Below are 16,398 nucleotides of genomic sequence, written 5' to 3'. Positions count from 1 at the left end.
GAAAAACATTTTGACTAATAAAATTATCAAATGTACATTTTCTTCTGTTTTATAAACTTGACCCATTATAGAGAAATAGTCATTAATTAAGCACAAGAGCATCTGTTTCATCAGTCTTGAGTGATAGTTTTGTTTCTGCTTCTAGGATGTACTCACTATGGGAGGACAACTTTGTAGAAAGGACATTATCCAGCTAATAGCAAACTGTGTTGACTCCAATCCAAGATTTCCCTAAAAAAATGCAAGGAAATAAGCAAGTTATATTCATGAAGTTCAAACGCAGCTAAAAAGATATTCATTTTCAAATACATTTTATCCTGATTAATCAAATCTTTAAGATCAGTATTTAGGAACATCAGCTAGATGAACACATAGGAGCAATAGTAGTCCTGTCATTTAAATCACCCAATTTTGGAGATTATCTCTAATACAAGCATTTTAATTATAGAATATACATATCATATAACAGGGTTTCCCAGGTGGCTCAGTGGTAAAGAATTAGCCTGCCAATACAGGAGACGCAAGTTTGATCCCTGAGTTATGAAGATCCCCTGGAGAAGAAAATGGCAGCCCACGCCAGTATTCGTGCCTGGGAAATCCCATGGACAGAGGGCCTTGAAGGCTGTCATGCATGGGGTCACAAAAGAGTCAGACATGACTTAGTGACTCAACAACAACAGTATATATCATATAATGATCATGACATATAAGATAATGGCACAATACAGTATGTATAATAAAACCACTGTACCTGCTGAAAGACAAGAAGTATCTCATACAAAAGTGCTGTAGCTGTGTCTGTATATTCCAAGATAAGCTTCTGTAACTAGAATTTTAAATAGTAATCAATGCGGTATCATTGGCTGAGCCAGAAAATAATCATTTCTTCTGGTTCTCCTTAGGTATTTATAGAAAGAATTTATGATCAATAGAAAGTATTAGTGTGGTTAATTTTCTTGTTCTGTTTGATTCAATCATTCTCAAAAAAGTGGCTCTCATAAAATGACTGCACATATAATAATGGCTAAGAAAGTGGGTCAGGAAAAGAAGACACGGCCTACAGAATACTGACATGCAGAAAAATGCCCACTGATATGCAGTGTCATTCAGATCAACATCTTGCTTCCTTTCAAGGATGTAGAAATAGACTCCCCAGGATTGAAGTAGGAGATTCTCCAGGGAATTAAGTCTTAATGCCCAACTTGAAGGATAACTCCTTCTGTGGTATGGGTAAATGTAGAGGTAGAGACATTTAGTTGTTGTTCTCAAGAAATTCAAACAGTTGGTGAAGCTGTCTCCTAGCCCACAGGCTAGGAGGTGCATGAGGACTGTGTCTGCAGGCATGCTACAGGCCCCACATATTCCCTAACAGTACTGTTTGCAAGGAAGAGTTCTAGTTTGAAACCACCTGCTCTATTAGACCTTGGAACCAGAATTTATATAATCTGCTCATGGCTTCACTCATAGCCCAGGTGCAAAAGACCAGCAGGTCCAAAAACAGGAAATTCAGACCTGTCTATACTGCTCACTGGATGTTTTCATATGGAAATATCAAAGGCAAATCAAATAAACTAATCTAAAACCAAGCTCATTATTTCCCCTTTAAACCTAGTATATCTAACATTAACTCTATATTTTTATGAACACAGTTTCCTTAAAATTTCTGGAATCGTTCCTCTTCACAATTACCATCTTCCTTTTTCCATTTCTTTATTGAGCAAACATGCATCAGACACAGCAGTCATTGGAGTCCCATGCTGTACTAAGGGAGAGTCACGGAGACGTGGTTACTGCCCTGGTGGAGTATACAATCTAGCGGGGAACAGATATCAATCTAACAATCACATAAATAAATGCACAGCTGCAAACTGAGGCAAGGGCTGTGGAAGAAAGGCACCGGAAGTTAGGAGCACTCTAAAAAGAAGCCTCGTGTTGTTTGGGGGTCAAGGAAGGCTTGCTTCTTGGCCCCTGTCGTCCCTCAGCTGGACGACAGCACTAGCTTCTTAACACCTCTGTCAGTCTTGCTTCCATCCTCCTCTTTTATCCCTAATCCACTCATCCCACTGTTGAAATTGGTACTGCAGATGCTCCATATACCATCTGTAATAATATTTGATGTTATATTTGACCAATTAATGCCTGTCTCTTCAACCTATGAGGGCAGAAGTTGTGTCTATTTTGCTTTTTATTTGCAACCTGCTGCCTAGCACACTGTTTAGCTCATAACAGACACTCAATAAATATTTATTAAATCAATGAGTGAATTTAAGAACTTTCTAAAACATAACTCTGATTGTGTGTTCAAGAACTATCAAATCATGTCCACCCTTTAAAGAAATTCTTTGACCTCCTCAAAATAAACTAATAATAACCTGATTTATTCTCTCAGAGTAAGTACATTATAGGCATTTTGATACCTCTAATGTTTTAGTAAAACTTTAAAAAAACAAGTAATGCTAAGTTTGCACTACTTAGATAGGTAAGGAAATGATAAACTAAGAGAAGAACGATAACCCTGATATATCTCTAAGACAGTGTTTTTTTACCCATTAGACCCCTGCTGTGGAATTATATACATAAATATTTTACAGAGACAGATATAAACAGATTTATCTAATATATACAGAATACTGTTTTCTCAGTATGCATACTTTAAAACATATAAAATGGATATAATATTGACAAATAGCTATCTAAGTTTTGAGGTTAGTAACAAAATATTAACTTTGATTTAATTATGTTTCTATATTCTAAGACTCATGGTCCATATAGAAGAACTCCTATATATTGTAGTTCATCTATTCCAAAATTTTCATCTCACCTCAGCATCAAAAGACATCTCAACTAAAGTTGAGTCAGCCACCAACTGGATGTCAAACACAGGACATGATTTTGGAATCTGAGGCTCGCTAATTAAGATTACCAAAAGGTTAAATAGTGTTCTCCTGAAAAAAAAATAAAGGCAATTAGTGAGTTAAGTTCAAAAAGAAAAACAGTGACACCAAGTTTGCAGGCACTGAGTGTAATTATATTGAAATGTATGAAGCACTGTGGACTGTGTAATTGAGGTATAATTGATTTATAATATTAGTTTCAGGTATACAATATAGTGATTCAAAAATTTTATAGATTATACTCCATTTATACTTATTACACAATACTGGCTATATTCCCTGTCTTGTACAATATATCCTTGTAGCCTATTTATTTTATTTATTTATTTTTGTTGTTGTCATAAAATTTTAATTCAAAGGAAAATCTAATCATTTATTGTTTATCTTGTGACTTGCTTCAGATTCTTTTTTTTTTCCATTTATTTTTATTAGTTGGAGGCTAATTACTTTACATCATTGCAGTGGTTTTTGTCATACATTGAAATGAATTAGCCATGGATTTACATGTATTCCCCATCCCGGTCCCCCCTCCCACCTATTTATTTTATACCTAGCAGTTTGCACCTCTTGGTTCCATTCCTCTGTTTTGCCCCCCGCCTACCCTCTGCTCACTGGTTAGAGCACTTAAGTTTGTTCTTTATATCTGTGAGTCTGCTTATTTTTTGTTAGATTCACTAGTCTTATTTTTTAGATTCTACATATAAGTGCTATCGTAGAGTTTTTTGACTCTAGAAACCATTTGTAACAAACCATTTCAGAGGTTTATTGTTCCACTAAAGAGCAATAGCTATTAGTGAATAAAAGTAGTATTAAACTTCAGGTCTTTCAAATGCAGTGTACAGTCCCCTAACACATACTAATAACCCACCTAAAATTTACTGCATACTCGAGTAATATATCATGCTATTTGAAAATAAAAAGGCTCACACACACAAAAATCACAATTCAAAACATGCTTCCTGAGAAGCTGGGTCAATAATTCGATTTTCATATGTATAGTACAACCCCTGTAAGGTTAAAAAAAAATTGAAGGCAGACCATTAGAAAAATCCGTTCCCTAATTGAAAACAATATCAGAGAAGCTTTGACAGAGAGGAGGAATAAAAGAATGTACATATAGGACTATATAAAAATTCTCTATATTCTTAAGCATTCCTTCCATAATGAAATAAAGAAGAATATAAACAATCTTCAGTCAGTTCAGTTCAGTTCAGTCGCTCAGTCGTGTCTGACTCTTTGCAACCCCATGAATCGCAGCACGCCAGGCCTCCCTGTCCATCACCAACTCCCGGAGTTGACTCAAACTCATGCCCATCGAGTCGGTGATGCCATCCAGCCATCTCATCCTCTGTCGTCCCCTCCTCCTCCTGCCCCCAGTCCCTCCCAGCATCAGGGTCTTTTCCAATGAGTCAACTCTTCTGGCCAAAGTACTGGAGTTTCAGCTTCAGCATCAGTCCTTCCAATGAACACCCAGGACTGATCTCCTTTAGGATGGACTGGTTGGATCTCCTTGCAGTCCAAGGGACTCTCAAGAGTCTTCTCCAACACCACACTTCAAAAGCATCAATTTTTCGGTGCTCAGCTTTCTTCACAGTCCCAACTCTCACATCCATACATGACCACTGGAAAAACCATAGCCTTGACTAGATGGACCTTTGTTGGCAAAGTAATGTCTCTACTTTTTAATATGCTGTCTAGGTTGGTCATAACTTTCCTTCCAAGGAGTAAGTGTCTTTTAATTTCATGGCTGCAGTCACCATCTGCAGTGATTTTGGAGCCCCCAAAAATAAAGTCTGACACTGTTCCCACTGTTTCCCCATCTATTTCCCATGAAGGGATGGGACCAGATGCCATGATCTTAGTTTTCTGAATGTTAAGCTTTAAGCCAACTTTTTCACTCTCCTCTTTCACTTTCATCAAGAGGCTTTTTAGTTCCTTTTCACTCTCTGCCATAAGGGTGGTGTCATCTGCATATCTGAGGTTATTGATATTTCTCCTAGCAATCTTGATTCCAGCTTGTACTTCTTCCAGCCCAGCATTTCTCATGATGTACTCTGCATATAAGTTAAATAAGCAGGGTGACAATATACAGCCTTGACGTACTCCTTTTCCTATTTGGAACCAGTCTGTTGTTCCATGTCCAGTTCTAACTGTTGCTTCCTGACCTGCATACAGCTTTCTCAAGAGGCAGGTCAGATGGTCTGGTATTCCCATCTCTCTTTCAGAATTTTCCACAGTTTATTGTGATCCACACAGTCAAAGGCTTTGGCATAGTCAATAAAGCAGAAATAGATGTTTTTCTGGAACTCTTTTTGCTTTTTCAATGATCCAGCAGATGTTGGCAATTTGATCTCTGGTTCCTCTGCCTTTTCTAAATCCAGCTTGAACATCTGGAAGTTCTCGGTTCACATATTGCTGAAGCCTGGCTTGGAGAATTTTGAGCATTACTTTACTAGCGTGAGAGATGAGTGCAATTGTGCAGTAGTTTGAGCATTCTTTGGGATTGCCTTTCTTAGGGATTGGAATGAAAACTGACCTTTTCCAGTCCTGTGACTACTGCCGAGTTCTCCAAATTTGCTGGCATATTGAGTGCAGCACTTTCACAGCATCATCTTTCAGGCTTTGAAATAGCTCAACTGGAATTCCATCACATCCACTAGGTTTGTTCGTAGTGATGCTTTCTACAGCCCACTTGACTTCACATTCCAGGATGTCTGGCTCTAGGTCAGTGATCACACCATTGTGATTATCTGTGTTGTGAAGATCTTTTTTGTACAGTTCTTCTGTGTATTCTTGCCACCTCTTCTTAATATCTTCTGCTTCTGTTAGGTCCATACCATTTCTGTCCTTTATCGAACCCATCTTTGCCTGAAATGTTCCCTTGATATCTCTAATTTTCTTGAAGAGATCTCTAGTCTTTCCCATTCTGTTGTTTTCCTCTATTTATTTGCATTGATCGCTGAGGCAGGCTTTCTTATCTCTCCTGGCTATTCTTTGGAACTCTGCATTCAAATGGGAATATCTTTCCTTTTCCCCTTTGCTTTTCGCTTCTGTTCTTCTCACAGCTATTTGTAAGGCCTCCTCAGACAACCATTTTGCCTTTTTGCATTTCTTTTCCATGGGGATGGTCTTGATCCCTGTCTCCTGTACAATGTCACGAACGTCCGTCCATAGTTCATCAGGCTCTCTGTCTTATCAGATCTACTCCCTTAAATCTATTTCTAACTTAGTAATATTTGAGGCTTCCTAATCTTTTTACAATCATTTAAATCATTACCATGATAAGTTTACCAAAATTCTAATAAAAATGCAATTCCCTTCCTTTCACCAACTCAAAAAACAAATCTAGTTCTCATATCTGCAAAAGAAGTTAGCACGTTGTCAGTTACCACATTGCTCAAAAAAAGCAGGATATGTCCTACAGGATATTTGCTAATGTTTTATTCAAGCTTTTTTAAAACAGCCAGTCTATTTTCAGAAGACACTTCCAAAATCAACAAAATACTCATTTAGAAGCTTTCCTGATATTAAGTTTGAATTGACATTCCATTCACTGTAATATTTAATTATAGTCCTTTATTTTCAGCAACAGCTTCTTTTCAAACTATCATATATCCTAGGCTAAGGGGAGGAACTCTCAAATTCTGAGTCACTTACTGTGGTAAGTTGAATACATGAATTCAACCATAAGAATATTGAAAAAAAGGAAGGATTATGGCATATTTCAAGAATACAATGAAGTGGGTTGAACTAATAAAATCTCTACTTATGAAAAAAATAGAAAGGAAAATGCTGAAATGAATGTTTTTTATTTGCTCAAATCAATTTAATTTTAAATCTATCCCTTCTGCAATCTATCCCTTCTGCCAACTCAATTTAAAATCCATTAAGTCAATAATGGATAAAAGAAATTTTATTCTAAAATGGTATTTCATCCTGACTTATTATTGACATCACACCCTTAAAAATGGTACCAACATTTTGATACTTCTATTGTTAGATTGTTATTATTTCCAATGTAAAATTTTTTAAAATGTATTACAGTATCTTAAAGTACAGACTTTGAAGGGCACACTCATGGTCTCATAAGTCATTCTGTGTTCTTTGGTAAGCAGAATTTTAATATGGCTTCCAAGATTTGCATCCTATAGTATATACACTCTATATGATCCCTTCCCTAAAGTATGGTCAGGACCTGGGAACATATTAGGCTTTCATTCTCGTCATTAAGTTATGTTAGATGAGAAAGGTGAAGAAATTTTGCAAATGTAATTAAGATCCCCAGTGAGTTGGCTTTTGAGTTAATCAAAGAGAGATTATCCTGAGTGGGCCTAAGCTAATGAGGCGAGTCCTTTAAAAGAGAGTTTAGGCCTTTTCTGAGCTCAGAGATATTCTCCTGCCAAGAAGCAAGCTGTCATGAGTTTTATAGCTATAAGGAAATTAATTCTGCTAACAACTACCCAAATGAGTTTGGAAGAGGGCCCCAAGCCTGAGACTGCAGCCCCAGCCAACCACCTTGATTATAGCCTTGTGAGACCCTGAGCTGAGGAGCCAGCTAAGCTGTGTCCAGATTTCCTGATCCACAGAAACTGTCAGATAATAAGTGTATGTTGTTTGAAGCCACTAAATTTGCGGTATTGGGTTGGTCAAAAAGTTCATTTGGGTCTTCCTGTAAGATCTATGGAAAAAGCCAAATGAACTTTTTGACCAATCCAATAATTTGTTACATGGCAATAGAAGATTATTAGTTGTATTAGACATTTACTGTGCTAGCTAATAGTACAGATAACATGATCTGACGACTATGAATATCAAAATTGACTGAAAAGTTAGTATTACAACCAGACTGTACTATAGCAATATAATATATGTACCAAAGGACGTGAGAAGAATTTCTCATATCAGGAAAGAAGCTTGATACAGTAGGGCTGATGTGGCAGAACCAAGTTAAGACAGAGCAATTAAAATGCAACACTTTACAACAGAGATTGGTAAGAATGATTTTGTCCAATTGGGATAAAGAAAAGTAGAGACCAAAAGGTGGACAAAAAGGATAACGTGATTTAGCAATAATTTCAGCGTGGGAGAAGACATAAATATCAGACATAACTTTGAATCTCTCTCTTGGATATTGTGAAAATGGCAGTATCGTCAACTACATAAAGTATGCAGAAAAGTATGCAGAGAAAATAGCAGTATATTTTCTTTTTATGCTGTAGAGTAGGGGTCAACAAACTATGGCCTACAAGCCCAATAGCCCAGAGCCTGTTTTTATAAATAAAACTTTATTGGAATACTGCTGTGCCCTTTCCTTTGGAATATTGTCTATGGCTGCTTTTGTGACAATGGTAGAGTTAAGTAGTTTCAACAGAGACTATGTAGCCTTTTGCAGAAACATTTGACCACCCTGCTGTGAAGCATAGTATGCCTATAGTCCTTGACACATAGCAAGCTGCTTAAGATATGCTAATGACCATTATCAGTAAAATTTATTTGTAAAAGTCTCTAATAAATAGCCTGGACAAAATAGTACTAAAAGTTCTTATTCTTCCTTCTGGTTCAAATGTTTCAGAGTCCATGGCGCTCCTCCTTCTTCCACCTTATGATGCAAGAAATGTATTTAGATAAACAGTTGATTGAAACGGTGGGAGGAAATTAAGATTTTAGCCAGACCATTGTCCAAGGATATAATTCATAGCCTATAGATCTCATAAAAAGGTCAAACAACTAATATGCAAACACACACTTTCTGTGGCAAAGAATGCTGTTGTCCCACACTATACAGTCTCCCATTCTTCCTTAGAATAACAGCTGTCCCATTGCCATCTAAAGTTTAGCTAAGCACACAGAAGTCCAACCATAGACACATTTTGCAGCCTTTTTTGCAGCTAGAAATGCTGTATGCCTGAAATTCTCACCAGTAAAAGGAAAGCAAAACTATTATGCAGTCCATGGGGTCTCAAAGAGTGGGACACGACTTAGTGACTGAACAACAACAGAAGTCTTCTATGCTTTGCTTTAAAAAGAAATTTGGAAAGCTGCTATTATGCAGCACAGGAAGCTCAGATGGGTGCTCTGTGATGACCTGGAGGAGTAGGGTTTGCAGCAGTGGGGCGGCGGGGAGGGGAAGCAGGTGAGAGGGAGGCTCTAGAGGGGGATGTATGTACTTACAGCTGGTTCATGTTGTTGTACAGCAGAAACTAAACCAAATTATGAAGCAATTACACTCCAATTAAAAAAAAAGTAAATAAAAATATATTCCTACATAAAAAGAAGAAATTTCCTTGCCCCTCCTGATTCCCACAGGGTGTGATGAAGCCAAGAAGTTCAGCCAGCTAACCATGAGGACAAAGATAGCATATGATAGAATCGTGTCCAACTCTTTGTGACCCTATGAACTGTAGCCCGCCAGGCTCCTCTATCCATGGGGTTCTGCAGGTAAGAATACTGGAGTGGGTTGCTATGCCCTCTTCCAGGGGATCTTCCCAACCCAGGGATCAAACCTGTGTCTCCTGCAGTTCCTGCATTGCAGGCAGATTCTTTACCACTAAGCCACCGGGAAAGCCCCTTGGTCTTCTTCAGATAATGACAAAAGATAAACTTAGGATAACAAAATCTTTGTGCCCTCAATAATCAGAGAGAACTCAGTATGCACCAATTAATCTGTTCATCACAGAAGGAAGTGAGAGACAAAAGAGTTTAATATATTTACAAAGGGATCAAGCAGAGAAGTCAGAGAATTATGAGTTCTGGAAGACACTCAAAAGAGTAGTTAGTGGGTTGCAGCTACAAGATCTCAATTTTTAAAAGGCCTTACTTCTTAGCTGCTAGTATGTTCAGGCGCAATGACTCAGTTTCCGTTTCTCTGAACATCCATCCCAGAGTCTGTATGATTTCAATGCACACCCTGTAAAACAAAGAGGAAAAATGTCACAGAAATGGCATGACTTCATTATGAGTTCAGAATTTCACAAAATCAGTGATCCTTAATAGAGTTACATTCAGATCCCCATTTAAAAAAACGTATAGGAAGGAAATTCTGTATATCAAATTGCCGACATTGGTTGCAAGCCTATTCTGTGATGGCTACATGGTAAGCATTCAAAAATATTTGTCAGATGAATAAATTAATAAGTGCATGTCAGGATTACAAGTCATTATCATATTGATTTTTGTACTTATTTTTTGCAAAGTTTTAATGATAATCACACTATTTTAAAACAAAATTTAATCATTTTAACTGTTTCAAGTAGGTAGTTTTTCAAAATTTCAAATGTAAAAATGGGGATAAGTGAAAGGTGTCTTTCCTTCATACACTGATTTTTCCCCCCTTTGGGAACAGCCAGGATTACTAGTTTCTTGTGTAGTTTTTGACCACACAATTAGAACAAAATAAGTGCTATTTTTAAAAATCTATGTGAAGCAAAATTCGCAGCACTATTTATCATTAAAATAGTACATATTTTGCCCAGTGCCTCCCATTTATTTAACATCCTAGGAAAAAATATCTGTGATTTTCCAGTTAGTACTTACACCAGCTCATCAGCCCTTTGGCTTCTATTGTGAAGTGCATTCTTATCCCTAGACTCTGGCAAGTATTCATGAAGTTTGTTCACTAGGAAATAGAAAAGGTCACTGGTCTGTGAAAGCAAGCAGGAAAGAAATGGTAATTAAGTTCAGTTCAGTTCAGTCGCTCAGTCGTGTCTGACTCTTTGCGACCCCGTGGGCTGCAGCATGCCAGGCCTCCCTGAGTTACCTGTTGGCAAAACTGTCGATTCTTCCATAATAAAAATAAGAAATTATTTGTTCTTTGATTAGGGAGAAAGGGATTTACAATCTTCTCTCATTAATGCTAGCATAACCCAATTGAAAACGTACTTTTACTTACAACCAGGAGACCACTGTCCCTCCTGAACAGAGGCAGAGCTGAAACTGAGCAGGTGATGCTGGGAGATGACTTCACCATTAATACTGAAGATCATCCAGAAGTAGGTGTATAATTTAGGCAAGTCATTAAGTCACCTTGGAGTAACAATGTTAAATGGGGGCCGTTATATATCCGGCCTTTCCAAAGTAATATGGCTTTTGTGAGAACATGATGAAATAATGTCTAGAAAAGCACTCATTGTGAAATGTTTACTAATTAAAAAACAAATGAATGGCAGTGGGACAGCCTGTGAAGATGGTGCAGAATGATTTTAACACTTCTGTTAAAACAGTGGAAATGTAGATTGCCATTTCTGCCAAACTAAACACTGACTTAAGAGTGGGGGAACCAATTTTTTGTGTGTTCCTATCCAGTCTCATGAGATAATCGAGCGCGACAATAAGCACTGGCCCATGAAATCAGGCAAGTTGGTACTAATGAGAAATAGGATGTAATCGCTTCTGTTTTCTATCCCTCTGTTGTTCCTTTTCTCCCCACAACTTTTTCATTTACTTGTGGCAACCTAGACTCCTTGTTTAGACAGGCACCTGTGTGCTCTTATTTAGTTAACGTGGCATGAGAAGAGGCTGGAATGGCAAGTGGAGAATGGGAAGGAGAAGAGGGGCAAATGGACACCTTGGGAGAAGTGCTGGGATTTACCTGGTGCCCTGATAAATTAGCAGAGCACGGTAGCTTTACACGCTGACCCTGGAGCCAGGCTGCACATATGCTCAGTCGTGTCCGACTCTTTGCGACCCCGTGGACTGTAGTCCCCAGGCTCCTCTGTCCATGGGATTCTCCAGGCAAGAATACTGGTATGGGTTGCCATTTCCTCCTCTAGGAGATTGTCCCAACCCAGGGATCAAACCCATGTCTTCTGCCTTGTCAAGTGGATTCTTTACCACTTGAGCCACCTGGGAAGCCCAGTTCTGGCAATGGGTAGCTGCAGGGTGTTTGGCAAATTACTTATATATTCTATAACTCTTCATCTCTAAAATGGGATTCATAGAATCACCTCGTGAAGTTGATGTTAGGATTAAATAAGACATTATTTGTAAAGCCTGAACAGTACTCAACATATTGTACGTGCTTAATAAATATCAGTGATTATTGTAATCGCCCACCTCTCAGTGGGTCAGGAATTTTTACATTTAAAATATCTTCCACCTACTAGCAACAACATGAAAGAATATTAAAATTATGTCAAAAGAAGCCAGACACAAACTCCAGTACAATTCCATGTAACTGGAATTCTATGAACAGCAAAATTAATCTATGATAGAAAATACAATAGTTGCCTGAGGACATGGGTCAGAGGAAACTTGAGTGCCAGAGGGCACAATTTAGCCCTAAGAGGTGATAGAAATGTTCTAAATCTTGGTTGGGTGGTGTTTATACAGGTATATACATTTGCTAAAGCTCTTTAAACTGTATGTTAAAACTCTTTAAACTCTTAAAATATATGTGCATTTTATTATATGTAAATTGGACCCCAGGATTTCTTCAAAGAAGATATACAAATTGCCAGTAAGCAGGGGAAAAAATGCTCAACATCACTAACCATTAGGGAAATGTAAATCAAAACTACTAGATACACCCTAACACCCATCAGAATGACCGCTTCAAAAAATCAGTCAATAACAAGTCTTGGCAAGGAGTGGAAAAACTGGGGACTTTATGCACTGTTGGTGAGAATGTACAACGGTACAGCTGCTGTGCAAAACAGTATGGGAGTGACTAAAAAATTAACAATAAAATTACTACATGATTTAACAATTCTGCTTCTAACTGGGCTCCGAAAAGAATCGACAGCAGGGTCTTAAAGAGATATTTACACATCCATGTTCATAACAACATTATTGACAATACTTAAAACATGGAAGCAATCCAAGTGCTAATCAGTGGATGAATGGATAAATAAAACATGGCATTACATGTCTGGAATATTATTCAACCTTAAAAGGAAGGAAATTCTGACATATCCTTTAACTTCAGTGAATCTGGAAGACATCATGCCAAGTGAAATAAGCCAATCACAAAATGATAAATGCTGTATGATTCCGCTTACATGGATAATCAAACTCATAGAAGCGCAAAGAAAAAGCACGGTTGCCAGGGGTTGGGGGAGGGGAAATGAGGCGTTTTGTTTATTAAGTACAGTTTCAGTTCTGTAAGATGAAAAGAGGTCTGGAGATAGATGGTGGTGATGGTTACACAACATGGATACATAACACTGAACTGCACACTTAAAGATGGTTAAGATGGTAAATTTTATATGTTTAAAAACTGAAGGAAAAAAAACCATGAACAAAAAATGAAGGGTTGGGAAAGAACATATCTAGACAACTCTTTTGGGACTTCTTTGGCAGTCCAGTGGTTAAGACTTCAAACTCCCAATGCAGGGGACACGGGTTTAATCCCTGGTTGGGGAACTAAGATCCTGCATGCCATGTGGTTTGGCCAAAAAAAAAAAAGAGAGAGAACTCTTTCATTCATTCACTGAACATATAACTATTTAATCCAGCCATGTGGCAAGTACTAAGCGAAGTAAAGCAAATGACATCTTAAGCAAAACAGACTAACTGGACATGATATCTGTACTCCTAAAGCTTTCAGTTTAGTCAGCCTATGAAAAAGTGTTTTCAAATTTTAAAAGTTTTATTGTAATAAAAGAATAAAAACTACCTAACAGAGGGAAATTATACCCCTATGAAGTTGATTTTTAAAAGGGAAAATGATGCACAGCTGATCCTTCAACAACAAGGGGTGGAGGTTTGGGGGGAGTTAAAAGTGCTCATCCTCTTCACCATCAAAAATCTGAGTATAACTTACAGTCAACCCTTCATATCTGTGGTTCCATACCCACGGATTCAACCAAATGTGATCATGTAGTACTGTAGTATTTACTATTGAAAAAATTAACATATAAGTGGACCAAGCAGTTCAAACTGATGTTCAAGGGTCAACTATATATATTACTATAATTATATAATATTATGTTGTTTATTATATTATTATAATAATTATATTATTAATTATAAGAATATGGCTATTATTCATTATACTAATTTTATTATAATTTACAAATATATATATAATTTCCCATCCTCTTACCCAAGAACCAAAAATGAGAGTTGCCTCTAAGCTAATAATGTGGTGTATTCCTAACAGGGTCTCTCTAGTGCAAGCATTTTAGATGACACAGTACTACATCATCCCTACCTGCCTCAATGCTGGGAACACTAGACAGACTATTCTCTTTAGCTACTATGCCCTCTGGTTAGTGTGACCAACCATCCCAATTTGCTTGCAATTGGTCTAGCTTTTGCACTACAAGCCCCAAGTGCCATGAACTTCCTCAGTCCCAGACACACTGGAGCAGTTTGTTACCCTATCTGGGTAAACCAGAATGGTTGGCCATCAGACATGTGAAGCACTCAGAATCTAAGAAATAGCCAAGACTGTCTTGTATGGTGGGGGAAGCTGTGCCCCTCCCAGCTGTGCAGTAAAAAGGCAACTAGGTATGAGGCCAGGAGCCGGAATCGGCCTCACCAGCACAGCAGCAGTGCTCACCTGGGCTCCTCAATGCCTTCCCCTAAAACTCAGGGACACCAAGTCAGTCTTCCAGAGTAAGTCTGTAACTTGCCGAGTGGGACAGCTAGATTGCTTTGACTTCTCAGGAGTCACCTTTTTAAAAACTTTATTTATTTATTTATTTATTTGTGTCTGTGCCGGGTCTTCGTTGCTGTTCCGTCTTTTCTCTCGTTGCGGCAAGCAAGGGCCACTCTCTAGCTGTGATGCTCCAGCTTCTCGTTGCCTCTCTTGCTGGGTAGCGCGGGCTCTAGGGCGTGTGGGCTCAGTAGTGGTGGCCTGCAGGCCTAGCTGCTCTGCAGCCTGTGGAATCTTCCTGGATCAGGGATCAAATCCATGTCTCCTGCATTGGCAGGTGGATTTTCTACCACTGAACCGTCAGAGAAGCCCAGGAGTCATCTTTAACAATGTGAATGTACTTAGTGTCACTGAACTGTACAGTTAAATATGGTTAAGATAGTTTTGTATTATGTGACTTTTACCACAATAAAAAAATTTTTAAATATATCAACCCTACACTTAAAAGTGTATTTAATTCTATTTTTGTTGTTGGGGAACATGCACATAAAACTTCTTGATATCTGCTTTATCTCACTCTTATACTTTTTGCATGCCAGAAGCTTCCCCCCACCCTCTCTCTTTTTTTCACTCTGTCAACCCAGCCCATGTGAGCTACCATCATTTTGCTACTGCTGTCCTCTCTTGCGTCTCCCTGGCTTCAGCACACACACATATACATTGATTACATCACAACATTTCAAGCATCAAGACGATTGCATTAAATTTAATCAACATTTTTTTAAAAAACAGCATCAGAATACAAGATATTTATTTCTATTGTACTTTATGCTTGAATATGCTGCATTTGATAAACAGGTAAAATGAGTTCTAAAGATTAAAAATAAAATACCTACTTTCCAGAAAAGTCTTTTCAGAATGAAGTTTTTCTGGGCTGCTACTTTAAGTTCCGTGATTAGACAAAGTATCCTCCTCAACGTGTTGTCTTTAAGAAACAGTTCAGATTTAAGCTGACCAAAGTGCTTAATTTTCTCCTCAGATCTACAGAAAGAAAATGTGCCATGGGAAAAAAATGATAAGAAACAGCAGTTGAGGAATATCAACAATTATTGACAGGTATGTAAAACTTTGTTACTAATGGAATTTTTTTCTTTAGCTTCCTGAGGCATTTTATTTGCATGTATGTATTACATCCCTAAAAAAAAGAATTCAAGGATTTTTCCCTCCTGTGTGTTTTCATCTTGCTTATTCATGGTCTGTGATGCCAGCTGAGGTTGTCGGTACACTGAAACCAAACTGATGTGACAGGAGCAGCTTATTCTGCCATTTTTCCACATCTTTGAGTTGCACATCAAATCTGAAGCTGATCACTCCACACTTATTTAGCCTGTCTGTGAGGTTCCCAACAATCTTCCCAGCCCTGTGATCATCGATTATTTAAAATTTGCCAATGTAACCATGCTTCATCATGGAAGATGACGTTGGAGCACAGCCTAATAAGAATTTGGCGTTTACCTCTCTTTGGGGCGTTGCTGATACTCTTGAAAGCATTAGCCAGGACATTCATGGTGCCACCATCATGGCGGCATGGGAAGATGGCCGAAAGACGACTCATGGAATATTAATATAGTTTTGTACTTCTAACTTAATTACTTATCAGTAATGAAAACTGCTCCTTGTAGCCCTCCAGGCTCCTCTGTCCATGGAATTTTCCAGGTGAGAATACTGGAGGTCACCATTTTATCCTGCAGGAGATCTTGACCCAGGGAATGAACTCACATCTCCTGCATCTCCTGCAGTGCAGGCAGATTCTTTAGTGCTGAACCACTGGGGAAGCCCCTAAATTGAACTGTTTATTACTCTCCAAACACATTTCTTACCATGCCCCTTTACCCGAGCTGTACATATCCCGAATCTCCTGTCCCTCTTTCATAGTCTAGCTCAGAGTTCGTTTGTATACCATTTACC

At 38.1% G+C, this 16,398-nt stretch overlaps 2 protein-coding genes and 1 pseudogene across 3 annotated transcripts in view; 1 reads left to right on the top strand and 2 right to left on the bottom strand.

Annotated features, from left to right (window-relative positions):
- The window catches only part of XPOT (exportin for tRNA), a 159,386-nt gene that overhangs the window by 37,994 nt on the left and 104,994 nt on the right, over nt 1–16,398 (top strand). For both annotated transcript variants that reach the window (XM_020882828.2, XM_070454657.1), the window contains one exon: nt 15,470–15,546. The gene's annotated coding sequence lies outside the window, so the exon portion shown is untranslated. The remainder of the gene's footprint in view (nt 1–15,469; nt 15,547–16,398) is intronic.
- The window catches only part of C24H12orf56 (chromosome 24 C12orf56 homolog), an 82,043-nt gene that overhangs the window by 10,522 nt on the left and 55,123 nt on the right, over nt 1–16,398 (bottom strand). Inside the window, exons 6-11 of the mRNA XM_070454659.1 lie at nt 15,327–15,471; nt 10,428–10,534; nt 9,712–9,801; nt 2,822–2,945; nt 752–826; nt 157–231 (exon numbers count right to left, since the gene is read on the bottom strand). Coding sequence (XP_070310760.1) covers nt 157–231; nt 752–826; nt 2,822–2,945; nt 9,712–9,801; nt 10,428–10,534; nt 15,327–15,471 — 616 coding nt within the window. The remainder of the gene's footprint in view (nt 1–156; nt 232–751; nt 827–2,821; nt 2,946–9,711; nt 9,802–10,427; nt 10,535–15,326; nt 15,472–16,398) is intronic.
- LOC110130664 (small ribosomal subunit protein uS8-like) lies at nt 15,640–16,113 on the bottom strand (annotated as a pseudogene).

This window comes from Odocoileus virginianus, chromosome 24, assembly GCF_023699985.2.
Source record: "Odocoileus virginianus isolate 20LAN1187 ecotype Illinois chromosome 24, Ovbor_1.2, whole genome shotgun sequence".
Lineage (NCBI taxonomy): Eukaryota > Metazoa > Chordata > Mammalia > Artiodactyla > Cervidae > Odocoileus > Odocoileus virginianus.
Note: the sequence above shows the minus strand (reverse complement) of the source record. Positions and strands in the feature narration are given on the sequence as shown.